The sequence below is a fragment of the Herpailurus yagouaroundi genome, unplaced genomic scaffold (genome assembly GCF_014898765.1).
Source record: "Herpailurus yagouaroundi ecotype Mexico unplaced genomic scaffold, PumYag 160, whole genome shotgun sequence".
Taxonomy (NCBI): Eukaryota; Metazoa; Chordata; class Mammalia; order Carnivora; family Felidae; genus Herpailurus; species Herpailurus yagouaroundi.
This window is the reverse complement of record NW_024412401.1, coordinates 29,920,262-29,947,707: the sequence shown is the minus strand read 5'-3', so window position 1 is coordinate 29,947,707 and position 27,446 is coordinate 29,920,262. Positions and strand designations below refer to the sequence as shown.

Sequence of the window (27,446 nt, the reverse complement as noted above, 5' to 3'; positions counted from 1 at the left end):
TATCTATCTATCTATCTATCTATCTATCTATCTATCTATCTATCTATGTAAAATTTGGAGAACTAGTTGTCCTTAAGACTGCTCTCTGGGAGAAATGAACACTAGTTGCTGACTGCACGTTCTGGGTGTATTTGGATAGAACTCATAAGAGAAGTGTGTTCAGAAGAACAGAATTGCAGCGGAAAGATGATAGTGGGGAGGGACGTATAACAGTTGTTGGAAAAGTTACTTCTTTAGACATGTGGGGGCCAGCTCTAACTCTAGGGGGTGAGTCTGGTCAAGCCACTTGCTTTTTGAGGGCCTCAGCTTCTCTGTAAGGTCGGGACAGGGGTGTAGAGGGAACGGTTCTCCAAAACTGCATCAAACTTTCTGTCTGTCAGTAAGATAGTTGACTGGAGTATGGCCTTATGAGGGGCCAGCTACTTTGCTGCAGTGAGAAATGGTGGTGGTGTGGTTCCTGCTTGGGGACGGCCCTCGTCTGGCACATGCCCTGGCCGAGGGGTCGACCTGCACCTTAGATGGAAGTTCAGCTCTCTAGGCCTGGCCTCACGTGCCCCCAGTGTTCTTGCCAGAAGGAAAAACACCAACCGACCCTTTGGTGACTGCAGAGACTGAGAGTTCCTGGCAGCAGTGCAAACATGTGCATTTTTTCCCCCCTTATTACGCTTCCGTAGGCAGATTTAATGCTTTAGAAGGGTACAAGGCAGTCACGGGAAGTAGTTCCTGTTTTTCTTACGGCTTTGCCAAGTGGGAAATAAACCTTCCTACCTTGTCTTTTTTGCAGGACTTCCTCTGTCTGTCTCCTCCTTTCTTCTTTGTATTTCTCATCTCTCTTTGAAACTTAATGTGAAGTGCACAAGGGCCAAGTGTTTTGGTGAAGAAGGGTCTGGAGGAGCAGCGTGGTGGGTGCTGACTGGGGCTGTATGTGTATTTTCCTCTTTGCACCAAGCTTCCTGTAAACCTGTAGTTTTATTCTTATGCCAGCATCACTGAGTCTGACATTCTTGGTGTCACTTGGTGACCCTTTTGCAAGTGGCACAGCCCAGTGTCATTTCACTGTCCTAAAGGTGCTTCCTCAGAAAGGAGTTACCCCGTCCCCCAATACTTTCTATTCCCTTACTCTGCTGTATTTTTCTTCATTACTCCTACCTCCCACTGCCTTAACCTGCTGCTCTCTATTTTCCACCTCCTTCCTAGAAGTTCCACAAAAGCAGGAATTTTGCCTCTTTTGTTCACTTCAGGCTCTCCAGGATCTAGAACAGCATGTAATAGGCACTCAATAAATATTTGTTATGCTAATGGGGACCCTTGCAGAGTTAAGGCTTCCTTGTTTGTTGAATGAATATGGAGCGAATATTTTATCCACTATTCATCCTAGTGAATCACACAATAATCAGACTTTACGCTGTACAGTTCTCAGGTCCTCCAAGGCATGAATGGACTTGTGGAGCATGTCAACTATTATAATAGAAGGAAAACGATTTGTTGAGGGGGCTGGGTCAGGTTATTGATGTATAATTTACATACAATTAATTTACCCTTAAAATTTTTAAATTTTTTTAGTATTATTTATTGTCAAATTGGCTTTAATTTACCCCTTTAAAGTGTACAGTTTGATGAGTTTTGATAGATGTATATAGCCACAACCACGATCATGATACAGAAGATCTCCCATCACTCAGTGCTCCTTCTGCAATCTGTTTTCAACCTCCACCCATCACCAGCCTCCACAGATCAAACACGGATCTGATTTTTGCCCTCATCGCTTCACCTTTTCGGCATGTCATATAAATGGAGTCATAAAGAGGCAGTTTCTTGTGTCTTGCTTATTCCCTTAGCGTAAGGCTTTTGAGATTCATCCATGCTGTTGTACATATCAGTTGTTTGCTCTTTGTTTATTGCTCAGTAGTATTCCATTTTAATTTATCTGTTGGTTGATGGATATTTGGGTGGTTTTCAGTTTTGGCTATTCCCTATAAGACTTCTGTAAGCGTTCACCCACAAGTCTTTGTGCGAACTTATGTCCTCCTATCTTTGGGGTAAATACCTAGCATGAGATGGCTGAGCTATATCATAAGTCTGTGTGTAACTTTACAAGAAATTGCCAAACTGTTTTAGAAAGCGTCTGTTCCATTTTACATTCCCACCAACAGTGTATGAGAGTTCCAGTTGTTCCACAGACTTGCTCGCGCTTTAAAATTTTTAAAAATTGTACTACTTCTAGCAGATGTGTATTTCATTGTGGTCTTAATTTGCATTTCTGTACAACTAATGATGTTGAGCATATTTGCTTATTTGAGAAGGCTATGCTTTAGCAGTCTGCTATATTCTCTGGATACGAATAATGTTCTAATATTAGTGGCATTTGAGGTGAAAATTTCTTTTTTTTTAAGTTTATTTATTTTGAAAGAGTGAGTGAGCAGGGGAGAGGTAGAGAGACAGGGAGAGAGAATCCCAAGCAGGCTTTGTACTGTAGCGTGAAGCTGACATGGGGCTCTATCTCATGAACCGTGAGATTATGACCTGAGCCAAAACCAAGAGTCGGTCGCTTAACCAACTGAGCCACCCAGGCACTCCAGAAGTGAAAATTCCTTTAAGAAAGTGGTTAAAAGTTTGAAAGGCCTCTTCCACTAGGTCCATACTATACAAAAGAAGGTTAGGGTGTGGAAACTATGTTAAACGTTGGCAAAGGGTGGTGGTCCGCCTGAGTGACTGATGATGCGACCCAGAGAGAGAGAGAGAGCATGTAGGACTTGAACATGGAGATTGGCAGAAAGCAGATTCCATGGCTCTACTGACCTTGGTATGGCTCGCTCGGACCTTAGCTAAACCTAGTGTTTGTGGGAAGTAGACCTAGATTTAATTACATTTTCCCGGATGCCCCAGGAGTCGCCTGGGAAAACTCAACAGTCCTTTATGGCCTTGGAGCATGTGGGTAGAAGCCTGCTGAACATAGAGCTATCCTCTCTGGGGACAATTTACCGGAATCAGTTAATCAAGCTTGAGAAATCAGTTTACCACAGGCCCAGAAATGCCACCACCCTTACCTTCTGAAACCCTATTTCTCTTGTCCATCTCTTAGTCAATTAATTAAGCAAACATTCCCTGACTGTTTATTGCATGCCAGGTACTAGGGAAAACATCGATGAAGAAAACAGAAGTGGTCCCTGCGGACTCAGAATGAAGGAGAAATACTTCAAGGGAAAAGAGAGGCAGCCCTCGGAGTACCCAGGAGGGGCTCCTAACCCAGGTGTCAGTGCAGGGGAGGTAATCAGGACAGGATCCTGGGCAGGCGGAAGCTACATGGAGACCTAAGGTTGAAGAAGAGTTAGCCAGGCAGACAGTGCTGGGAGAAAGGCTTTTCTGGACAGGGAACATACCAAAAAGTCCTGGCGGTAGGACATTCAGAGCCTGTCACTAGTTTCTAATGGGCATGGTTTAGGAGGTGGGGAGCAGTGTGAGAAGGGTGGGAGTCATCAGGGAGACCAGTTAAACTACCACATAGACTGGACTTCCTCCTTAGGGCAGTGGGGAGCTGGCAGAGGGTTTTAAGAGCAGAATGGCACATTTGGATATATGGTTTAATCGAATAACTGCAGCTGCTCCCTGATCAATGGATGGGAGGGGGACAAGACTAGAGGCAGGGAGACCAGTGAAGTGGCTGCTGTGGTCACCCAGGAGTGGGATTGACAGAGTGGCCTATTGACTGGCAGTGACTGTGAAGTAGGACCCTTTCCAGCCAGTAACTGGAAATGTGCATAAGGGCAGAAGCGAGTGTGTGACTGGCTTTGAAACATTGAGAAATCTAGTACATAGTACTGCATTCTTTTTGGTTTTGGTTTGTTTGTTCACTTCCTTGGAAAACTGATGTAGAAATGTCCCTTTGGCTTCAGTTACCTGAGCGGAGGGGTTTGGGCATTGCCAAACCCTTCTTTGTGGACAGAATTGCCCCAGCAACGATCACTGTGTTCTGAAGTGGGAAGAGGGAATTATTCAGGAGGCCAGGGCCATGCCAAGGTGGGTGGGGGATTTGGGGGAAGAAGCCTGCCTGCTTGTACCCGGCAAAGCCAGAGCAGAACCTTCATTGCTGCTCTGGGCTACTTATTGCTAACAACCTTCTCTGCATGTCTCCTGGAGGGTCACTGGGCTCAGAACCCATGTCTGGAGACCCAGAAACTCTCCTTTCAGGAAAGTACTGTCCAGAAAATCTCTTCCTGCCCTTTCTCATCTCACGAACACTCTATTGAGGTGTGTCTTCTCTTCCTCTGAGATTTTTCACTGAAGTTTAGGGGACTCTGTGCTGTGGTTTGGCTGTGGGGGTCTCTAACATGAGGCTATTCAGGTTTCATCCTTCCTACTTCGCCCTTTCCAGAAACCCACAGTGGATTTGCTAGAAATAATGGAATAGAAATGAACGTTTGGACAGGGTAAAACCATTGCTCTGTTAGGAGGTACCGATAGAACAGAGAAAGATAAGTGGGAAGAAGAGCGCTCATTTCTTTGGCACTTACAATGTGCCATGTACTGTGTTGGGAATTCATTTATATTATCTCATTTAATCCTTTGAATATCATGCAAGGTAGGTATTGTCATCTGCATTTTTTGATGAGGAAATTGAAGCTCAGAGAGTATAAAGCCTTGGCCAAGGGCACATAGTTGGGGAGCTGGGGTTGATTCCTATTGGGGCTCTCTCTGCTATGTTAATTGTTTTTAAATTACAATCTTGTATGCTTGCTTTGGCAGCATATAGACTAAGATTGGAGTGAAACAGAGATTAGCACGGGCCCTGCACAAGGCTGACATGCAGATTCATGAAGCTTCCATATTAAAAACTAAATAAAATTTAAAAATTAAAATAAATAAATAAATAACTTGTGTTCCAAGCTTCTCATTGTTACCCTGGGGATCTGAAAAGATTCATGTAGCTTCTAAATCAACTAAGTGATTCCTAGAGAGCAGCTTTTGCATGAGAAAAATCTAGCTAATTGTTTATTTCAGTATTTCTGGAATGCAAGCCCTATCCTAGGCCACTTACAAAACAATTGGGATGACAGACGCGTCTCACAGTGGCATTCTGGCTCTCAGTGCTTGGGAGGTCCGTTGACAGCTTTAAACAACGAATTGCAAACCAATGCAGTGCCAGTATAACTCTTCTTCTTTTTGGGGTGAGAAATTTTGGGGGTCTATGTCCTAGAGGTTTGCTGAGCAAATGATAAAGAAATAGGACCTACAGCTTGAATATTTCAGAGTAACTCCTGATTTGTTGGATTGTCAATGAATGAATTAAAATACATAGTAGTAGGGTCTTTCCTTCTCAGAAACTGAAAACTCCCTCCACTCTCTTCTTTCGCTAGAGGTTTTAAATGCAAGTCCTCATGAAGTGGGCAGCAAAAGGGTAAAAGGTTGACCTTTGCATTGCAATCTCGTTTGGACTTACAGATTTTTTAGTCTAATATTTGGTTTTATATCCACAAGTGGTCACTGCATTAGTTCTTTTTGCCATTTGTTCCTCCCTTGCCTAGTTTCCCACTCCCACCTCTACCTTACTAGGGGCCACAATGATAAACTGAGCTATTTAGAAGTAAAGCTGGTTTCTGGGTTGTGGCAAGAGTTCATGACTATGAAGTGCCAGCAGGACCTAACTTTGACCTGTGTATCCCTCCCTTCTTCCACTTTTCATTTTCTACCCTTTCCCCAACTTTAATTTTAGTCTGACTACTTGGGATTATTCCAGCATTTAATAAATACAGTTGTTGAACGGGCAGCTGGGACACACAGCATGTTGTATCCGCTGCTTATGAGAACCATCCTTTTGCCCAGCAGGGTGAAACAGTCCTCCCGGGAGGTACCTGTGACACCTGATAAGGAGGGGCCAGGCCCTGTGTGCAGGTGCACACAGGTGGAGTAGAGCCAGAGTGTACATATGTCTGGGCAGTGGGAGATTGTTGGTTTCGCAGGTGATGCTCTCCGCCTGCCTCAGCTGACTTGTTTCTCCGTGGGATATTGTTTTCTTTCTACAGACACACAGCACTGGAATTGTCCTCGTCACCTGGGAACCAGGTGTCAATGTTATTTCCTCGGTATTTACTCATAGTCATCTAAAACAACTCCGTGGCTTTCCAGATTGGGAAACTGCTGTATCGATGGTGCCGTTTATCATTTGAAGGGCACAGCTATGTGGCCAGATGAAAATGTGGTCGGTAGCGAATTTCAAGAATTAGCATAAATTACTCCAGGTTCGAAGCAAAATTCATAAACGCTGCTACGTTTTATGGGAAGGGAAGCATTTTTCTTAGACAAGCGAGACAGGTGTCTGGGATTCCAGTGTGCCGTTTCCAACCTCAGGGTTTTGACCAACCAAGATTGCTCACTTAAGTCTGTTTTCTTTCATAAGTGCGTTTTTCATTCCCAAATGGTCGCACCAACGGAGCTAAAATGATTAGGTTTATAATGACCACCTTCCAGGCTGCAGCCAGAAAAACCTCCAGAATCCCTGTTTACAGGAGAAACTCTGAAGCCGCAAGTTGGGGACTCAGGGCTTCCTGAGAGTAATTAGGACACTGTTCTGGGTTTTGAGGTCCCAGGTGAGGGGGCTGGTGCAACAGGCCTCACTGGCGTATGGCTTTGCAACAATAACTGATAGCGTTCTCTCCTGCTTTATCTTTCAGTTAATGACCAGCCACAGCGTCCCTGCTGTGAGCTGCTGCTGCTGCCTCCAGAAGCTCCTGAGCCACACACAGGTTGCTGCGGCTGCTGGCTGAGGAAACATGGCTTACTGGCCACAGTTGAGGTTGCTGCTGTGGAAGAACCTCACTTTCAGAAGAAGACAAACAGTAAGCTTGGGTTTCTCTGGGGAGGTTCTCCTCTGCTTTTCTTCATGGTTGTGAGTTGGGGATTGGAGAAGGGAGGAGAGGGAATCCTCTTGGTTTCTTAAAGGGAAAGAATGAATCTGGCCCTGATGAGCACAGGTCCGTGTGGTCCTGATAGAGCCCTACTGCTTATGAGAGAGGGAAGATGTGCGGCCAGGCAGAAATGTCAGCTTTAGTTTGTGCTAGTGGCCAGGCATGAGTTCTGACCCCTGGAATCTGGCACAGAATTGCCTCTGACCATCCCATTCTTTCCTTTTGCTACAGCCTTGGGGCCACCTGGCTGTGAGCACCTGAAGGGCCCTTGTATTTCTGGGAGGTGGGAATGAAGTGAGTAAACAGCCCAGCTCTTAGAGAGACGCTGATCTCTTCGTGTCAGTGTGGACTCTCTCAGCTCTGACTGAAAGCCTCAAGGAATATAAAACTGAGATTTGTTTGATTGCTGTGGAAGGTTCTAAGCCATTCACTTCCCAGTTGGGACACAAATTCTTTGCATATCTTGAGAAGATCATCTTTAATGCTCAGGTGAATGGTGTTTTTACACAGAGGAGGGTAAAGGCTGTGAGGCACGGTGAGCTCCCTGGAGCTCAGACATCAGCTCTTTGCTTGTCTATCTCTGATGAACACTCCTGGACACCCTATCTAGTCTTCTGGGCTTAGCTGCACCCCTCTGTAGTTGGCTTCTAAATCTGTTTCCTGCCCTGCCCTTTCTTCTGAGTTCAGAGCCTGAGTCCCCACTGGGCTATCTTAACTAAGCTTAACATGTCTATAACCAAAATGATCATCTTAGACTCAAAAAGCTGTAAGAGACCTTTGAGAGAATTGAATTAGTGTTTCTCAAACCAGAATAATGCTTGGACATTCTTTAAAAGAACAAAAATGTCAAGATTCCCCTTGTGTTCGTGAAACTTATTCTTTTTCTTTTTTTAATTAAAAAAAATTTTTTTAATTTAACTTATTTTTTTAATTTACATCCAAGTTAGCGTATAGTGCAACAATGATTTCAGGAGTGGATTCCTTAATGCCCCTTACCCATTTAGCCCATCCCCCCTCCCACAACCCCTCCAGCAATCCTCTGTTTGTTCTCCATATTTAAGAGTCTCTTATGTTTTGTCCCCTTCCCTGTTTTTATATTATTTTTCGCTTCCCTTCCCTTATGTTCATCTGTTTTGTCTCTTAAAGTCCTCATATGAGTGAAGTCATATGATATTTGTCTTTCTCTGACTCACTGATTTCGCTTAGCATAATACCCTCTAGTTCCATCCACGTAGTTGCAAATGGCAAGATTTCATTCTTTTGGATTGCCGTGTAATACTTCATTGTGTATATATACCACATCTTCTTTATCCATTCATCCATCGATGGACAGTTGGGCTCTTTCCATATTTTGGCTATTGTTGATAGTGCTGCTATAAACATTGGGGTCCATGTGCTCCTTCGAAACAGCATGCCTGTATCCCTTGGATTAATACCTAGTAGTACAATTGCTGGGTCGTAGGATAGTTCTATTTTTAATTTTTTTGAGGAACCTCCATACTGTTTTCCAGAGTGGCTGCACCAGTTTGCATTCCCACCAGTAGTGCAAAAGAGATCCTCTTTCTCCACGTCCTCGCCAACCTCTGTTGTTGCCGAAATTTCTTCTTTTTTGTGATGTTACTTGTGTACATATGTGAAACAAGGTATAAACTTCTGTATTTATAGGCTATTATACAACCATATGACCCATACATACTTGCAAATTAAATGCAAACAAAATTGTAAAACCAGTAAAATTCAAATTAACATCGTTAATGTAGTAAGACAGCTATCATTGTTCAGCTGAAACCAGATTATAAGTAGTAAGGTGAATTTGGTAGTGAATGCTGTAGTGCTGATTCTTTGGAGTTTGGACAGTCTACATTGCTGTGCTAACGATTCAGTTCTTCAACTGCTTTTCCAGTGACCTGCATTTGATATCATTTGGCGTTCATTTGGTCCAATCTCCTCTTTTATAAATTGCGTCCGCATCTGTTCCTTTTTCATTAGTCTGCTACAATTACATCGGTGCCAACACAATCACAAATACAAATGTAAACCTAGGCTTTGAAATCTTGTGCCAGAAGTAGTTATAAAGTGGGCATTCAGAAGATTCAGATTTTTTTAAAAATTTTTCTCAATGTTTATTTTATTTTTGAGAGAGAGAGAGACAGACAGACTGTGAGCAGGGGAGAGGCAGAGAGAGAGGGAGACACAGAGTCTGAAGCAGACTCCAGGCCCCGAGCTGTCAGCACAGAGCTGGACGCGGGGCTCAAACTCACGAACTGTGAGATCATGACCTGAGCCAAAGTTGGACGCTTAACCGACTGAGCCACCCAGATGCCCCAGGTTCAGATACGTTTATTTCAATTTGTTTAGATGACCATTGAAATGAAAACAAAACATGTTTAAAATCCTCACAGAGAACTCCTATTTAATCCCTCATGAATATATGTACTAGTCTGAGAATCACTGATTTATTTTTATTTTATTTTATGTTATGTTATGTTATGTTATGTTATGTTATGTTATGTTATTTTATTATTATTTTTTCTGCCTCATGTTACAAGTGGGGACCTAAATCCTAAGGTCACTAGTCAGAGAGTAGAAACTAGAATCTATGTATCCTGTCTGTCTTGATTGATGATAATAGTAATAGTAAAATATAATGTGTTATTTTATAATATAATAAAAGCAAATGCCTAGGATGAGCTTCCATTATTAATTAGATTAATTCTTTAGGACCCCATGAAGTACTGTTATCTCCTTGTGTCGTAGCTGGGGTACTTGAAGTTCAGAGAGAGTCTAAGTAATCTGTCTGAGGTCCATCCACGCTGCTACTCAGGAGTGCATGTAGGTTTCGAGTCTAGATAATCTGACTCCAGAGCTGGTACTCTAAATGACTGTCAGATTGCTTCTCAGTAGCATCATTATTTTTTGTTTTCAGTCTCAAAAACTTGAAGTTTCTGACCTTTTCCTCACCTTTGCTTCTGTTTCTCATGGCTTTTCCCAGGTATTTCCTGGGAAATTTCAAGTCCTGGTATTTCCAAGTCCTATCTGTTCATCACTTATCCTCATTTCTTAACCATTGTGTGCTCCAGGACCCCTCCTCTTCTCATCCTGATGGCAGCAGCGCACATGATGGGAAACTGTCTTTGCCATAGCGTATCCATTAACCACTGAGTGGTGGAAAGAGTTGTTTCATCTTAGCAATGAAAGCAGGGCTCAAGGTAGTCCAGTCCAGACCTCTCATTTCACAGATGAGAACACTGAGACGCAAAGCAGAGGAGGGATTTCCCCAAGCTCAACCAAGGAATCAGGAGCTTGGGGTCTTGGAACAAGATGTGGGATTGGGCCATTCAGACTGGGCCAGCCTCTTCTGGTCTTGAGCTTGTCACTTCTGGTTTAGTACTGCTTCTGGATTTAGAAAGAGTTAAGATTAGGGAGATAGGCAGGCTTAGTCAAAGGCAATTTGTAGCCTTCTGGCAGAGTTTTTGCTGGCGGAAGTAAAGATACAGCATCTGACACAAAAGGGCTTTTCTGGATGGTACACCACAAGCCTGCTAGCTTGCCCTTGCTTCCCTTCCTGAGAGCTCAAGGAAATGTATTTTTCTGAAGCTGAAAAAAAAAAAAAAAGGCGGTTTATTGCAGGTTATAGATGCTTAGGTTGTCAGAGCTGGAGAGATCTGGGCTGCCCCTGGTACAGTTGATGGATCTGGGATTCCAGGCTGGGGGGCAGGGGTCCAGAGTGGGTCAGTCACGGAATTAGCACCGGAACCAGTTTCCTGGTGTCCCTACAGGCTTTTTTTTTTTTTTTTTTCCGGCTGGTTTTGCTTTATCTGCACTAAGGGTTTAATGCCCATGGATCTTAAGTGCTGACTGGTAGCTACTTCCCAATCCACCTGGCTTGGATTTCTGGATGATATTGTTGAGACATGGGGACCTGTCCAGGGTTTTGGTTCCTCTTCGTTAGCTCACATAGTCAGAACCCACTGCCTACTGGGCAGGGAAAGAAGCTCCATGATTGTTCTTGCCCACAATGTGTGGGATATCATTGCTTGTTTCCCATTTTCTCAGATTCTAGAAATACACACTTAGCTTCAGAGCCTGGTACCTGGGATATGCTTAATAAGTGGTTACTGAAGGAGTAGTAAATGTATTAAATGGGCCATTAGTTTGCAGGTCTCTAGGAGGCTCCCCTGCTATAGGGGCCTTGTGTTCTGCTGCTGGGAAGAATATGTAAAAACTGGGGGCTGAACAGTACACCCCAGAATAACCCTGTGGAAAGGCAACATTTGCCCTTTCCCTCTCTGTCCTTGTTTGCTAATGAATCCTGGGGACCTCTTTGTGCCCCCATTGTCCCCTCACAACAGCCATCAACCAGGGTTAGCTTTCCGTTGTTTCTGTTGGGCAAAGAATACACCGAGAGTTGCGAAAGTCGAGTGCAAAGCTCAGTTTGGGTCCAAAGTAACGGTTAACTTGTGTGGGTGGCAGTCATTCAGTACAAACAGGGCTTGGGACCGGAAGGGCGAGGGGCTTCAGGGCTCTCAGGATCCTCATCTGGTTTTAGGCTGAGCCAGAGGCCAAGGTCCCATGGAACAGATGGGACACTGTGGCCATCTGGCCTTTCTTTTTTGCTTTTGCTATTAATTTTCTCTATTAGATCTGATTAGTCATGTGCCTGGGAAGATAGGTAATTCTAATTGTCGCAGAGAATGTAGGTATTTGGACTTTGGTTAACGATAAGGAATAAACTATCAAATAAATAGAAATTAAAACTCTTCATTTAAGAGCCATTAGAAAATTTTCCAGGGTAGATGAAAACTTTCCACATTCCCTCTCCACTTCTAGTTTCAGCTGATACATTTCTTCCTCATCCTTGTTCCTGGCCTGGCAGTGACAGTTCAAATCCGGATAATAATTCTAATTTTTATTTAATTCTAATTCTGTTCTAATTCCAGCTTGGCCACCATATGCCTCAATGGCTAAGGGAAAGTCGTTTCTCTTGAGTTTTAGTTTCGTCTTGTATGGGATGAAGAAAGTTAGAACACGTAGCCATTTATTGTTTCATTGGGATAAATATTGACTGAACATCCACTACATATGGGACAGTGGACCGGGTGTAGTGGTGGAGCAGACAGATGTGATCCTAGCCCTCGCGGAGCTGATAGTTCAGCGAGCGAAGCAGGTATAAAACACATCACAGAAGTAAAAATATAATAACAAACTGTGATAGGTGTTAGGAAGAAAATAAATCAGACAGACTTTGGCACTATGTTAGGTTCTACCAGGCCTTGGAAAGGGACTTAATGTAGAATGGAAAGTTACGACATTTAAGCTGAGAGCCCTGAAGTTCAAGTTGGAGAAGATCAGGAGCTCAGAGATTAGGGGCAGCATCATATTCCAGGTAGAGAGACACGTGGTGTGAAGGCTATGGGCCTAACGCATGTTCCCAAGTCAAGGAACAGAAAAGCCAGTGGCACTGGTGGAGTGAATGAAGACCGGCTGGGGAGATGAGTTGGGGATTGGCAGGGCCATATCATGCCTGGCCTTGGAGTTGGGGAAGGGCAGTTGAATTTTATTTTATGTCCAGAAGAAGTCCCTGAAGTGGATGGGTCAGGATGATGGGAATCAGATCGTGTAGTCTTTGGCCCTGAAGGGACTTGAGTGACCGTAGCCCAAGGAGACCATTGTAATCATTACATGTGTATGTACCATTTTATGTTCTGTTTTCTTCTTTCATTTGATGTAATTTCGTGTATATCTTCTCTTATTTCCAAATAATCTTCATATTTGTAATAATGATTCTTGATACGTAGCCTGCATTTTCTAGTTTTGAAATACTTTTATATCCATTATCTTCTAAAATTTCAAAGCAATTCTGAGAGGAATGCTTTAATGTATGTGTATCATAGGTAAAGGAATATTATAAATTAGCAAGTTAGTAAGAGGGGGATCTTTTGGCCCCAATCTACGATGGCAGATTGCTGTTAATTTTAAGGTAATTCATCAATACAGCTTTTATTTGATAAGTTCATATCCTATGGCCAACTTTTGATGTTTATTTATTAACTATAAGCCTCCATGTCCTCAACTGTAAAGTGGGGACAATAGCAAATGGGGGTCAGTAGAACTGGGTTCAAGTGCTGGTGTACTCTCTTACCAGGCTACAGGTGATAACTTCTTCAAACCTTAGTTTCATGGTAATGATTCAACCTGTCTCACAGAGTCATTATGAGAATTAAATATTAGAGATGAGATGTATAAAAATCCCTGGTATATAGTAGGTGCTCACCATTGGCTGTAACTGTTAAAAATCTATAGATCATGAGTTCATTTTACCCCCTTGGAACTAGTTGATGTTTTGTGACCATGCCACTGAATGGGGTCGCTTCCCACCTGGGCCACTGCTGTGTCAATGTCATGTGGCCTCTATAGTTGGGCAGAACTAGCAGTTAATCTCAATTCTGCCTTTGTCTCTATGACTTACTCTTCCTTTTCCCCTACTTATATATATTTTTGCCACATATAAAATGGGGACATTAATGGTTCCTACATCACAAGGTTGTTTGGAGACATAAATGAGATCATCCATATGTAATGCGCTTACTATGTACTGGACTCTAAATAAATAAATGGTAGCTATTGTTTATCCTAAATATACAGATGGTAGCTTCAGAGCACCAAGGGTGATAACCACTGTTTATCTTACTCATACTCTTCACTTATTTTTGTTTTTGTTTTTTTTCTGAGTTCATTATTTTTTGAGTTCATTCACAGTTATGCCATTTTTAAAAAGTTTTATTCCTGTTGATATTTGTGAATGATTTTATTTAGCTATAAGCTTGTAAAACATACAATTTTGTGCTCTGCTTTTTTTCACTTAATATTGTATGTTTAATAGTGTCTGTGTTTCATAGATGTGATGACTGCACAATATATTGTCCAGTAGATGTACCATAATTTAATCATTTCCCATTGCTGTGCAGCTAAGTTGTTTCCATTATTTTGTAATTGCAATGCTTCAGTGGCTGAATAACTTCATGTGTACAGCTTTTTGATATTTTAAATTTAGTTCTGTAGGGTGAATTTGTAGGAATATTACTTGGTGAAAGGGGATACTCATATTGCTTTTCCAGAGGGCTCAAATTGATTTGTATTTTCATCTGTATTATTTTATAAACGTCCGTTCATTCTCTTACTCAATGAACATTTTTTAGGTCTTTCTAGGTGGCAGGCTTAGTGAGAAGAAAGTGATAGTGGGAGAGAAACTCTTTTTTAAATAGGGTCCCTCCTGTGCCATGTTCTGATGAAGGCACTGAGTACCTGGGGAACTCCAAGGAGGGGCTTTCAACTTTGATGGTAGAAGAGAGTGAATGTCATTTGAAATCTTGGAGATTTCAATGTGTGTTGCTTCTTTGGGATTATTTAGAGAAATACTAGGAAGATTAGCCACATCTTCGGTCTTGGAGACCCCACACTGACATGTGCTTTCTTCCAAAAGACTCATTTGTCTTTTCTTTCCCCTTTAGTGTGCTATCAAATAGTGTAAACTATTCTTTATGGATATATGGTAACAGTGGATTTTTGTTCCATTTGAGAAGTAATACATATACATTATGGAAAATTTAGGAAACACAGGATAGTTTTTTATTTTTAAAATGAAAAAAAATTTATGTTTTTAAACTTTATTTGGAGAGAGAGAGAGAGGGTATGCTAATGTGCACGTGCAGGGGAGGGGCAGAGAGAGAGGGAGAGAAAGAATCCCAAGCAGGCTCCATGCTGTCAGGGCACAGCCTGATGTAGGGCTTGACCCCACAAACCTTGAGATCATGACCCCGAACCATGAGATCATGACCCCAGCTGACATCAAGAGTCGGACATTCAGCCAACTGAGCCCCAGCCCTGAAAAGTATTTTGAAAAGTCACCCATGTTCTTATCACCCCAAGATAACCACTGTTATCATCTTTGTATTTCATTCCAAAAAGAAGATTTAAAAAGAGTTTAGTAGGTAACCATAACAAAGGTCTCTGGAAATTAAAAATGGGTTATTTAAAATACCAAAATCCAACAACAAATGACAGCAGGAACAGAGAGGTTTTATTAATTATGATGTGTTCACACTATGGAATATCAAAGTGGCCATTAAGATCCATATTTTAAGAGAATATTTTGTGTCATAGAAGACTTCCATTATGATGTTAAATAAAAAAGCAAAATATAAAATTATATATGCTGTATAATGTCAGTTTTGTAGAGAAAAATATTCATGTATACATAGAAATGGCAAAAAATATTAACAGAAAGCCTTTGTTAGCTCAGTTTACTAGGGATTATCTTTGGGAAGTAGGATTAAGGGTGATTTGTGTTTACTTTTTTCTACTTTTCTGGATTTTTTTTTTTTTTTTGAGAGAGAGAGAAAGAGAGTGAGCAAGTATGAATGGAGTAGGGGTGAAGGGTGAGGAAGAGAGAAAGCATCCCAAGCAGGTTCCATGCCCAGCGTGGAGCCCTGTGCTAGGCTTCATCTTATGACCCTGGGATCATGACCTGAGCCAAAATCATGAGTCAGATGCTCAACTGACTGAGCCACCCAGGCACCCCCTCGATTTTTTTAATTTCAAATTTTTCACAATGAAAATATATGTACTTAAAGATCAAGAAAAAAAATCTGTTTAAAAAAAGAAGAGAGGATTTTAGGACAGTGTTCTCTTGGCTTTATGGCTCTGCAGCCACAGTTGTAATTACTCTTAACCACAAGGCCCTGTGACTCTTCTGGGCTCTTTGGTGTTCATCCTAATTAGAACGTTAGAGTCTAGAAATGAAGGGAATAAAAGAGGTGAGAGTCTTTGCGTGAGCACCCCCGGTTCAGTTGAATCATGTCTAATGATTTCCATACTGTCCCTAGACTTATTTATCCCCTGGTAACTCACTGAGGCAGGGTTTTCCTTTAGAGACACCATATTGTTTTCACCAGCGGATCATGCTTACTTGTAAGTTTACTGATCTAACCCACTGGAGAAGATGGTACCCAGACCTTGATGGATGGGGAAGAAGAACTTTGCACTTTTCCCAGCTTTCCAGTCCTGGAGGCACCCAGTTCAATATGGAACTCTGTGTGATTTTCCATTGTGCTTTGGAGACCGTTCTCAGCCCAATGGGGGGCAACTTTGTGTGCATACAAAGGAGCAGAGATGGTGTGTTTAGCACAGCAGGCTGCCTGGCTTTCTCCTTTCAACAAATGGTCCTTACCTACCTGACACTCTCCCAGGGCTGGGAATGCAAAGCTGACGGGGAGTGTTTGCCTTCGGGGGGTGCTCATATTGTGGTGAGGAGGCCAGTGATAGATGATTTCAGGGGCTGGAGGAAAAGGCTCTAGGAGGAATATGCACCGGTTACTATTACAGGAGAAGGGCTTCTAAGCTCAGTCTGAGATTTTAGTAAAGGAAATGATGCCTGAGTAAGTCTGTCTTGAAGAATGAATAGTAAGTAGTGAACCAGACGAAGCAGGATAGGAAGCATTTTCCTTTCTTGAGGAGAACACAGAGGTATGGAGTAATAGGTTACAACATGAGAACTGTAGACAATTCAGTGTTGTTAAAGCCTGGAGAGTGGTAGGAGAGGCTGGAGATTTGATCAGTTGTTTAATTAACTTTGCTGTGGATTTCCCAAAGCCCAAGAGCATTAGGCACCCATGTTATTTTTTAAATTCACAGCACTCTGTCTTATTTCCCCCTCAGTGTCAGCTGTTGCTGGAAGTGGCCTGGCCCCTATTTATCTTCCTGATCCTGATCTCTGTTCGGCTGAGCTACCCACCCTATGAACAACATGAATGTAAGTATCTGAGCATCCTGCCTGAGACTCCCCTGGCAAGCAAAATCCAGGTAGTGGACACAGGCTACATTTGACCTGTCCCAAGATGCTATCTTTAGGAAATACCACACATGATTTGGAACAGAAAAGCTTCTAATTTTTTGATAAGGCGTGAACTCAGGAAACCATTTTCAGTCTTAGCGAATGGTGATAACAGTAATTATAATAATAGCCAACATCTGTTTCATCCATTTTAGATCATGAAAGTAAAATAACCTTACCCATAAGTCAGAAAGTGGTGATTAAAAAAGCCTCCTGGGGCAATGCCTTAACTCAACTGTCATCTGGACGCTGCCAGTTCTTTTCATATGCATCACGTCTTTACTGCACAATTTGCAAATCATGGAAACATATAATTTTAAGCAGCATTTATATAGAACTGCTCAGATTGACTAATATTCTTTTGTGTGATTGTCATAACAACCTTGTATGATAGACTCTCATTGTTATCTATTGCTTTAATTTCTTGGTAAGTAAATTGAGGCTCCAAGAAGTGCAGGGACTTGCCCAAGGTCACATATCCCATAAGTAACAGGTGAAATTAAGATCAGATCATCAGACTCCCAATCATGTGTTTGGATGGTGGCCTTTAAAACAGTGAGTGTAGAAAATACAGTAATGGCTAAGAACACAAGCTCTAGATGTCAAGTTACTTGGGTTTGAATCCGGGTTTCAATACTAGGCATATCACCTTGGGCAAGTGACTTAGCCTCTCTGTACCTAAGAGAATGACAGCACCTACCCCATGTGGTTGTTGTGTTGTTCTGCAATCACCGTGTTTGTCTCCTGGCTAGGCGTGCTGGATGGACTGACTGCAGAAATGCCCCCGTCTAAAGGGTCAATATTTATGTGGGAGGTTTAACTGGGATCTCTGTTCCATTGCTTCCATGACTTTTCCTACCATTAACCAGCTCCACTCACATCCTGTCAGCTCTACAGGCTTGCAGGATACTGTTCCTCTGGGAAGAGATGGGGTTAGGGTCACCTTTTAATTGTGTTCTTGGTCTGGTCCCATCTGTCTCACAGCACATAATGACCGTTATTTACCTGCTAATTTGCTAGTGCATATTATACCTATTGAAGTTAAAAAAACAAAAACATGAAACCACAAAACCTCAAGAACATTCTACCAAATGTCATTTTTCTGATCTCACCAAAAAAGAAAAGAGCGGAAAATGAAATCTACGCTCAGTTTGTGGGCCAGGGAGGTAATTCTGCTTTGGTGCCCTGAAGTTGAGTGAATGAATGCATGTTTGATTTTATTGAATCATTACCCTAAGCTTCACTGAAGTACACATTTTAGGGAAAACTCCGCTTTTTCATCTGCTAGGCTATAATCTCTCAGGAATGATCACAAACAGGCAAGATGGTGTAGTAGAACATCTTGCAGACCATCACGCAGACCTTGGCATCAGACAAATTGGGGTTTGTTTGGATCCTTGCTACACTACTTGCTGAGATTGTGCTCTTGGACAAGTTGTGAAATCTTAACCCAGAGCCCTCTGGATGTAGACTATAGATTCTCAGAAATGTGAAGTTCCTATTCTTACAGAAGGCAGGTGAGACTTTAATCCCCCTTTGTGTACTTCTTGCAACCTTACCTCCTGCTCTCACCACCTTCTAGGGACATAGCCAGAAGAACAGAGAGCTCAGATAAAGCTTGCAGAAGTGTCTTTCTCTGGGAATAAAGGATTGGTGTATAACTTTTCCCCATAAATCTCCCCCGATTTGGTCAAGAGCCATTAAGGTCGTAATCAGTTCTGTGGGCCCTGGGAGTCCATTATGCTATTTGATTGTCCTCCTGTATACCCAGTGCCAAGTCCCCATCCTGCTTTTTTGTCCCCCCCCACATTGAGGGATACAACCTATAGGAAAGGGTCTTTGCTTTACTCCACAAGGATCAGTCTAAAATAACTTGGCCTTCCATTGCCCTGTGTTGCCTGGACCAACATTACCCTGTCTTTGGTGCCAAGTATCTCCAGGAGGTTAAAGAGGAGAATCCCTTGATTCTTCGAGTGGTTGGGTTACATAAATTTCACCTGCATGAAGAGCAGCTGACTTAGGCAAGGGACCTTGTTTGGTTTTCCTTGAACTATTAACAGGGAGATAAGGAGGTTAACTGAGTAAATGTTCAACAGGCCAGAGTCCCTGTAGAGGTTGGCCACAGTGATCAGATCTTGTCACATCCTTGCTTTGGATGTTGCCTCTCTGGTTGGACTATGGATGGAAGAAAAAGGAAGAAGGACCCCAATATTGAAATTGCAAAGGGTAGCAAACTCCTGGCTATAGTTTACCTTCTGGGTAGACTTTGTTAGCACATTTGTATGAAAAGAGTAAGATGAGTAAAACAGGATTCCTGCTTTGGAGGATGGTGGTAGCTGTGAGGTGGAGAGGCTGTTCCTGGCTGGACAGTAGCAGAGTGAGTACTATTGTAGGTGCACAACCACAGTGCCTCAGTAATCCTGACAGGCTCACTCATTGAGCCTTTACCCTGTGCCAGGCACTCTGATACATGCTTTGCCTGTAAGAATGCATGCAATACTCACCACAGCTCTGTGAAGTAGATTGTATTTTTATCACCATTTTACAGATCAGGAAACCGAGGTAGGAGTTCGGTAACTTGGCTGAAGTTGCTACTTAGCAAGTTTTGGGGACTAGATGTGAAACCCAGTTAGTCTAACCTCAAAATCTGTAAAGCTACATAGTTCTTCATCACCTAGAGCCACTGTTGTTTTTTTTGGTTTTTTCTTTTATGTTTATTTATTTATTTTTGGAGAGAGAGAGATGTGTGTGCATTCAGGGCAGGGACAGAGAGGGGGAGAGAGAATCCCAAGCACAATCCGAGCTGTCAGTGCAGAGCCTGATGCAGGGCTTGATCCCACGACCCTGAAATCATAACCTGAGCCAAAATCAAGAGTTGGACACTTAGCTGACTGAGCTACTCAGGTGCTTTGAGCCATTGTTTTTAATGGCCATTAACTCTTTTAGGATCACAGATAACCCAGAGAATATGATGAAAGCTGGAGCCATGGCCTTTCTGTCCAAACCACACATGCTTGGTTCTCACGTTAAAAGCTCCTGGTTCCAGGGTTCATTTATCTTGATCCTCGTAAGGGGCACCTGTAGCTGACAACCTCACACTATCTGTGCCTTTGACACATGGGACCAGCCCCAGTCTCCCCAGTCATGCTGTTTGTAAGAAGTGCGTCCATGATGAAGGGAAAGAAGAGTGAAGGGGTGACCTATTGGATGGGGCTCAGTGTTTTGATAAGCGACAGAACAGCAATGACAACAAATATAGCTTCACAGATGACATCTGATCTCAAGTCAGCATGGTTATTAGGTGCCTTTGAGGAGCTTGTGAGCTGGCAGAGGAGGAGAAACTGAGATGTTTGGCCAACAGAGGACAGTACCTCAGGAATAAGGGAAGGAACATGGATCGGGATCACGGACATGTGGGTTCCACTCCTAGTCCTGCCCACTGTCTCCTTGAGCATTCTTCACCTGACACTTCATCTGGCTGTGGTTTCCTTAGAGCATGAAGGAACTGGATAATAAGGTCATTCCCAGGGCCCCTCCACATCTCCGAAAGGTAAGGCAGGAGGTGGAAGGTCGAATAATGATGGCCAAGTGCTTGCTACACATCAGGCACTTTTTGTATATGGTCTTCCTCTACTACTGTCGTCACTTACCCAGGACTGGGGCCTTGAATCCCATTCCCCAGGTGATGTCAAGTAGATTAAGAACTACTATCTGATGCCAAGTTTCTGACTCAGGGTAGGATGTGTCCAGAGGTGGCTGGTCTCTGTGATGTGGGTAATGGGACAGACAGAATTGGGATGAAGCAATGTATGGGTGGAACCAAAAGAGATAAAGGTTCCTATCAAGTCCCGGAATCACTTCAAGAATTAATGTTTCTCTTTGTGTTTTTCTTCTTGATTTCATAGGCCACTTTCCAAACAAAGCCATGCCCTCTGCAGGAACGCTTCCTTGGGTTCAGGGGATTATCTGTAATGCCAATAACCCTTGTTTCCGTTATCCGACTCCTGGTGAGGCCCCTGGAGTTGTTGGAAACTTTAACAAATCCATGTAAGTACTATATCAGGTTTTCTTTCCAGACTTGTCAGTTAATACTTTTTCTTCCTTTCTCAACCTCCAGAGAATTTTGAATGGTTGAATTTGAGTGAAGTTGCTTTTGTAAAGGTTTGAAGAATGAGGGCTGGGAGGGTTGCCACCAGGATTTAAGACTATGGGGACCTTACTTTGGTGCATTTTAGGAGTAACAGTATGTAGCTATAAGAGTCATGTGGTTGGGGGCCATATTTCTAGAAACTGGTCAATAAGTAGGGAAGGGGAGACAGAGCAGAGTTCTGTCCATTAATTATCCTACTCATTTAGCAAAACTTCCTGTGCATCTGAAATGGCTGGTCTCGGAGCTGGGGGAGGTGGTGCAGAGGTGAGCATGGGACGGGGCCTGCCCTCAGGGAGCTCATGGCTAAGGATCAGAGAATTTGGTCCTCTGCTTCCAGATCCGCTCTTACTCTGTCACTGCCCTGTCATACTGCAGTGTCCCTATGTCTGCAGGTCTTTCTCTTCCCCGGGTATGAGCTCCCTGACAGCCAGGATGTTGCTTCCTTTGCTCTTGTATCCCTGGCTCCTGGCTTCAATATTGGACATAGTATGGACTTGATAAGTGTTTGCGAAGTGAGAAAGATTGAAGATTGAAGATTCTTGGAATGCACAGAACCGTGGCATGAGTTGGAGCGGACAAAGGACTCTACGAGATGTATTAGGACAGTTCTGAGGAAGCAGCAGTTGGGGCAGGCAGGGCCACATTACAGTGTTCATGGATCTCAGGCTTTGTAGCTTTCATGGACCCCCTTTTATAACTGTGTTGGTAAAAAAAATGAATATAATCTAGGTTGAATTCATCATCATATATATTCATTTGAATTTCTGAATTTCATTTTTTATTCTGATTTTAAAAGAAATGAAAAAATTTTGTGGACCTCTAAGAATATTCTGGGCCATAGGCACTGTGTCTACTTGTCTCATGGATAAGTTGGCCCTGGATGTGTGTGTGTGTGTGTGTAAGGGAGGGCTTTCTGGAGAGGAGGCACATGGGCTGGGCCTTGCAGGGTGATAAGATTTGGTTGTGTGCACACACAGAAGAGCGTGTAGGGCAAAGGATTGTGCCAGGTGGGCGGGAGCACGGGGTATTCATGGAGCTGGGGTGGGAAGTGGTAGGAGGGGACCGGAGCTGGCCCACAGGAGACCTGGCAGCCAGGCTGGGGCATGCTTTCCTGGCAGGTACTTTCCTCAAGCCAGAGTGGCAGCTGGTCTAACTGGGGCTTTTCTTCTTTTCTTGCACCTCCTACAGTGTGTCTCGCCTGTTCTCAGATGCTCAGCGGCTTCTTTTATACAGTCAGAAAGACACCAGCATGAAGGACATGCACCAAGTTCTAAGGACATTACAGCAGATTGAGAATTACAACTCAAGTAAGCACAAAGCCTTCTGTGTGTTGGTTCATAATTGGAAATTGACCTGCACGGGGGTGAGATGGCAGCCCGGATGGCCTGGCACTTGTTCCTTTTGGCTCTTTCCTGGGGAGCTTTCTTCCTCAGTGGCTGGGCCATAAGACCTCTCTGCAGGAGGTGTTTGAGAAGAAACGAGGCCGACTGTGAATTTGCTGGCCTCCTCCTGGGGACAGAGGAAAAATCTCCAGAGAGGAATGGCACAGGCCCAGCATTAGGACAATTGGGGGGTGCAGGTTGCTGCCAAGTTCATTTTTTGGGGGTTGCACGTATGGTTGCTGCAAATGGGCACATTTATAGACAGGGGATAATTACATGCGTATAAGAGCGGTTAGAGTTGCAGTTTGGTATGGATAGGTGAAAGTTAAGCCTTTATTTCTAAAAGGGAAATGCAGCTCATCTTCCCTCTGGTCATTCGGTTTAGTCTGATGGGCATTTGAAGTCTGATTTTAAAGAGTGGTCTTTATCTGCGATCTGGTGAGTGCCTGGGTAGTTTCTCGCCTGCCACTGAGGAAGTGTCTGAGGAGCAGGTGGTTTGCTGCCTCAGGGATCGGCTGCACGAGTCAGAGTCACGGAGCAGCCTTCCAGGCAGGCAGTGGCCGGCCAAGGGGCTGGGGGGCGGGGGGGGGGGGGGCGGGGGCGGGGTAGCTGTCTCCTGAGTGTAGGCAGTCCTGGTATACACAGTCTGTAGACAGTTGCAAAGCAACAGTGAAGCCGACCGAGAGTCGGTCTGCTTTCTATCATCACCCTGTGGTTCTAAACAATGTTGCTCATATGTTATTACTTCCCATCATGGGCCACTTGTTGCCACTGCTCCATCCGAGACAGTACTTTGTACTGAGTTTGGTGTTTTGGGAGGGCTGGGGAGGGTCAGCTTCTGCTGAAAAGCCTCCCAGTTTGTGACCCACTTGGCAAAAGAAGAAATGGTGTAAAGTGCTAGAATTTCAACCAGCCTTTGAGCGTTTTCTTGGGAAGACAGAACCGTGCTTTCGCTGGGCACGAGAAGAGGCAGTGAGCAGTGTGGGAACTGATGACACACGGAGTCGTGTGTGGGTGGCATGGAGCAGGTGTTGCTTCCCCTCAAGAGAGGCGTGGCTGTGCTGAGCCGCCTGGGTCGGCTGCGAGGGGCTCCTGGCTGACCACTCTGTGCTGTGTGGCCTGGCCGTCCTCTTGCCCTGTAGGCCCCTAACCCTGCACACATGTGTCTGTCCCAGCACCAATCATAGTCACAGCCACCAAAGTCTCAGTCCTTTCTGATCTGGAGGGTCCCTGTCTGGTGGACCAGAGGATAGCTAGGGTTATTTCTCCTACTACAGAGAGACCGTGTAGGATATATTATTTTGCAGCTTTGTGACTTTGTAAATAAGTCATTTAGGCCCTTTTAGGCCACTCTCCTCCTCTGTAAAATGGGGACAATAGGAGAACTATCTTGTAGGATTGTTGTGGGGAATAACATGTGATTGCTTGAAAACAGCACCTGGCACATAGAAAACACTTTGTGAATATGAGCTAGCATTATTTTGAAGTGGTGACATCTTGGGCAAACCACTTAAAACCCCTCTGAGCCTTAATTTCTCCAGCTATAAAATAACGGGTAGCTTGCAATGTAAAATGTCAAACCTAACACAGTGTCTGGCACAGTAGTAGATGTGTAATAACTGGGAGCCAGTATTACTCGTAGGTGTCAGTGAGGCATTTCTGAGTACCTGGCCTTCCTCTTCTGCCTTTCAACTTCATGGCTGGAGAAACAGACTTACTGATGGGGCTGAGTTGTTAAGCAGAGTTTCAGATCTTAGTGGAAGCTTTGTTAGATACAGAACCATTTTTCTTTTTGAGCAGCTGGAGACATGAATTAGGGTGGAGAAGAGAAGACAAACCTATGTCCAAAAAACGTTCTGTGCAAAGCTCTGAAGAGAGAGGGTTTCCTGTGATTTTGATTATATCATGCCAGTGCTTATTACCCATCTCTCCATTCACTGGTCCATTCCTTTTTCTGTGCTGCAGCTACTTAAATTGTTTCCACCTTTCTTTGCCTGTCTTGCATTCTTGACCTGGGCCTCAGAATGGAGGGAAATGCACAGGGATGGCGTTTCTTCCTAGGCGAAATCAGTAACTTTTTGCCAAATTCGAATAGCACTGTAGATTTCAGAGAGAATCCGAGCCTGGGGTATGTCCACGTACATCCTGACCGAGAGCCCTGTGTTTATCTGCACTGAGAGCCCTACTCACAGTATAATGGGCTTAGTTAGCCCTCTTATCCTGCCATTGGTGGGATTGGACAGACCCTTGGTCTGGAGTCTTGCCCTCATCAACCTTCTCTGCTCCACACCTACTTCCTGAATGGGACCTACCTCTCACATGGCAGCTCACTTTGGGTATTGATAGCTCTAATTAGCAGAAAATATTCACTACTCCCACTATACCTTCCAGACAGTGGGGCTAATTCCATTTCCCTTGAAATATTTAAAGACAGCTCTTGTGGTTTTTTTCCCCCCTTTCTTCCTGAAGTCTTTGATTTTTTTTTCTAGGCTAAATGTCCTTCATTCCTCTTCTGGATTGTTTTTTCCTCTCCTATTTCTGCATCTCCTTTGGTTGTGTTTCAGTGTGTGTATGTCCTCCTTGAAGTTTATCAGAAATCACAGCAGTATTCCAGCGCAGAGTAGAAGGGGATTTTTGCCTCCCCTTTTCTGAGCAACTATATTTCTGTTAATGCAATATGAGATTGCATTAGACTTTTTGGCATCCACGTCACACTGTTGAATTCTATTCCATGTGCAATCAACCAAAATTACAGTCTTTTAAATACACAGTATTGCAAATTACTTGTTCTCCATTTCTTAATCATGCTGTTGGTCTTTTGAACCGAGAGGGAAAATAATCTGTCTCTTTTTTATTTTACATTTTTTAATTCCCTATGTCATTTTGTCCTACCCAAACCATTTTAGATTCTGATTTTGCCATGTGTACATTTGCTGCTTCTTACTGTTGCCTGTCATGTAGGAATTTGATAAATAGCTCTCTTTGTTCTCATCCAAGACATTAATAACTATAAACCAAGGCTTGAGGTTTGGATCAGTCCACTGGAGACTAATAGCCCCTTTGGACACTATCTTTCAGGCTCTTACGGATTCACCAGCCTATGGTGTCGTCTGTGCTGGACTCCTGCTCCTGTGATCTAATTGAAGGACTTTTTATTTACTTCAGCTTCTATCTGCTAGATTCATTGAACTATCCACAGATAATTTGTGTTTATGGGGGTCTCTACTCAGATACTACCTCCTATTCCCATGGTTTCCTGGGCTGGAGAGTGTGATTTTACTTCTACTTATTGGATTAGACCTTAGAGGTCTTTTAATTCATTTATAGATAAATGGGTTGACTGATTCAATCATTCAGCCAATATTTATTGAACGTAGTATGTACCAACCACTGTTCTAAGTGCTGGGACACAGAGATGTACAAAACAAATATGGCCCCTGTTCATATGGAACTTCCAGAAAATAATCTGACTTAGAAGGGGGAGAAACTTTTCCAAGTTTGCATAGCCACCAGAAAGTTAATCTAGGAATGGAACACAGCTCAATGTGTGCTGCTCCATGAAATTCTCTTTCTACAGAATTCTCTTTCTTGTGCTGTTCCAATAATCTTTCAACTGAAAAGGCCTCTAATTTTCAGAATTAAATCATAGACAAGTCTAATTATTCTTGAAACCATCCTAATGAGAAACCCATGTAGGAAGCCTTACAGAGGGTCCCCACCCTGTTTCCTCATCACTGGAACTTGTTGGACATTTTATTATTTTCTTCCTAAACCTATAACCACACAGGGTAAGCAGTGGTTAAATTAATGTTTGGGAGTCCATATGAGGAACATTCATCCTTCCTAAGTCCCTATCATGACTGCAACCCAATGGAAATATAAAAATTAAACAAATTCTCAGGAACTCTAGAAGAAATGACAGATTTATATTCTGTCTCTGTGAGATGCAGACTGGCAAAGATTAGTGTTTCTCTGGATGACTTTTGTGTAGTATCTGAGATTATTTCAGTGGCAGACAGATGACAACTTTTAATTTTAACCCATATCAAATTGCAACTTCATGGGGATTATTGCATAGAAGGATGTAAACTAGAGAAAATTAATTTAAAGAATACATAGTTTTATGTGCATATGGTAAAACTTGTGAGAGCAGTTTGTAAATGATGGAAAATTGGAAAATGCTGGTGTAAGAGAAAGAGTTTGGGGCTTTGGATTAAGATTTGTTTGGGGAACAAATTCAGATTCTACCCTTCGTTATCTGTGAATGTTGGGCATATTTAGATTATCTCTGACCCTCCGTTTACCTAGAACATAGAGATTAACTACCCCAAGGGTCATTGAGCATCAAATCAGATGACATCTGTGGATGGCCAATGGTGGAGGCACAGCACATAGTTGACACACAATAAATCTGATTTGGTTCATTTCCCCTTCTGCTCCTGGCTGACTGTTTGGCTTCACCAATTTGTTCGACCTCTCTGGGCCTTACCTTTCCTTGCCTTGAAATTGGGACTTTGGCAAAACAGCCTGAAAATGTTTCATCTTAGAAACTTGGTCAGTACTTGGATAGGGGGATCACCTGGGAGTACCCAGTGATGTGGACTATTCCCTAGACTGTAGTTCTTGAGGGCAGGACTGGGCCTTGTTCATGACTCTCCCCCATGTATTATTAGCACAGTAGCAGACACATGGCAAGCCATCAGTGGACCTTTGGAGAATAAAAGTGAGAGAAAATACCTGCCTTTTCTCCTTCACAGAGTATTTTGAGGGTCAAGTGAGAGTACTTTGAAAAGTATAAAATCCCAGCACATGTGATTTTCAAGTTGATTCCCTTATGTGAACCCAAGTCAACTGGGCTGTAAATAATAATGACAGAAGTTCTTAAGACAGTTTCGGGTCTCTTTTTTCCACAAGGTTTACCTTCCAGAACTTTACAGGAAGTGCTCCCATGAACCTGGGAGACTGGAAGTAGATTTACTGAGAAGCTAAAGAAGTTTTACTTTCTAGCCCCCTGTCAAGGACTTGGTAGGAGTCTTAGCAATCAAAAATTGTCAAAGTAGGATTTTTAAAAAAATATTATTTTTCATAAAGAGAGTCCCCCCCAAAGTGTGTCAGCTTCA

At 43.1% G+C, this 27,446-nt stretch overlaps 1 protein-coding gene and 1 non-coding gene across 5 annotated transcripts in view; both read left to right on the top strand.

Moving 5' to 3' along the window:
- Window positions 1-27,446, top strand: part of LOC121034775 (phospholipid-transporting ATPase ABCA1) — a 133,763-nt gene that overhangs the window by 13,596 nt on the left and 92,721 nt on the right. For all 4 annotated transcript variants that reach the window (XM_040481868.1, XM_040481866.1, XM_040481865.1 and 1 more), the window contains exons 2-5: window positions 6,669-6,833; window positions 16,620-16,713; window positions 20,700-20,841; window positions 22,133-22,251. In XM_040481868.1, the coding sequence (XP_040337802.1) occupies window positions 6,768-6,833; window positions 16,620-16,713; window positions 20,700-20,841; window positions 22,133-22,251 (421 nt within the window). In that variant the 5' untranslated portion in view covers window positions 6,669-6,767. The remainder of the gene's footprint in view (window positions 1-6,668; window positions 6,834-16,619; window positions 16,714-20,699; window positions 20,842-22,132; window positions 22,252-27,446) is intronic.
- Window positions 4,728-4,831, top strand: LOC121035213 (U6 spliceosomal RNA). The gene has a single exon (XR_005792800.1). It is a non-coding gene; the product is annotated as a U6 spliceosomal RNA (small nuclear RNA).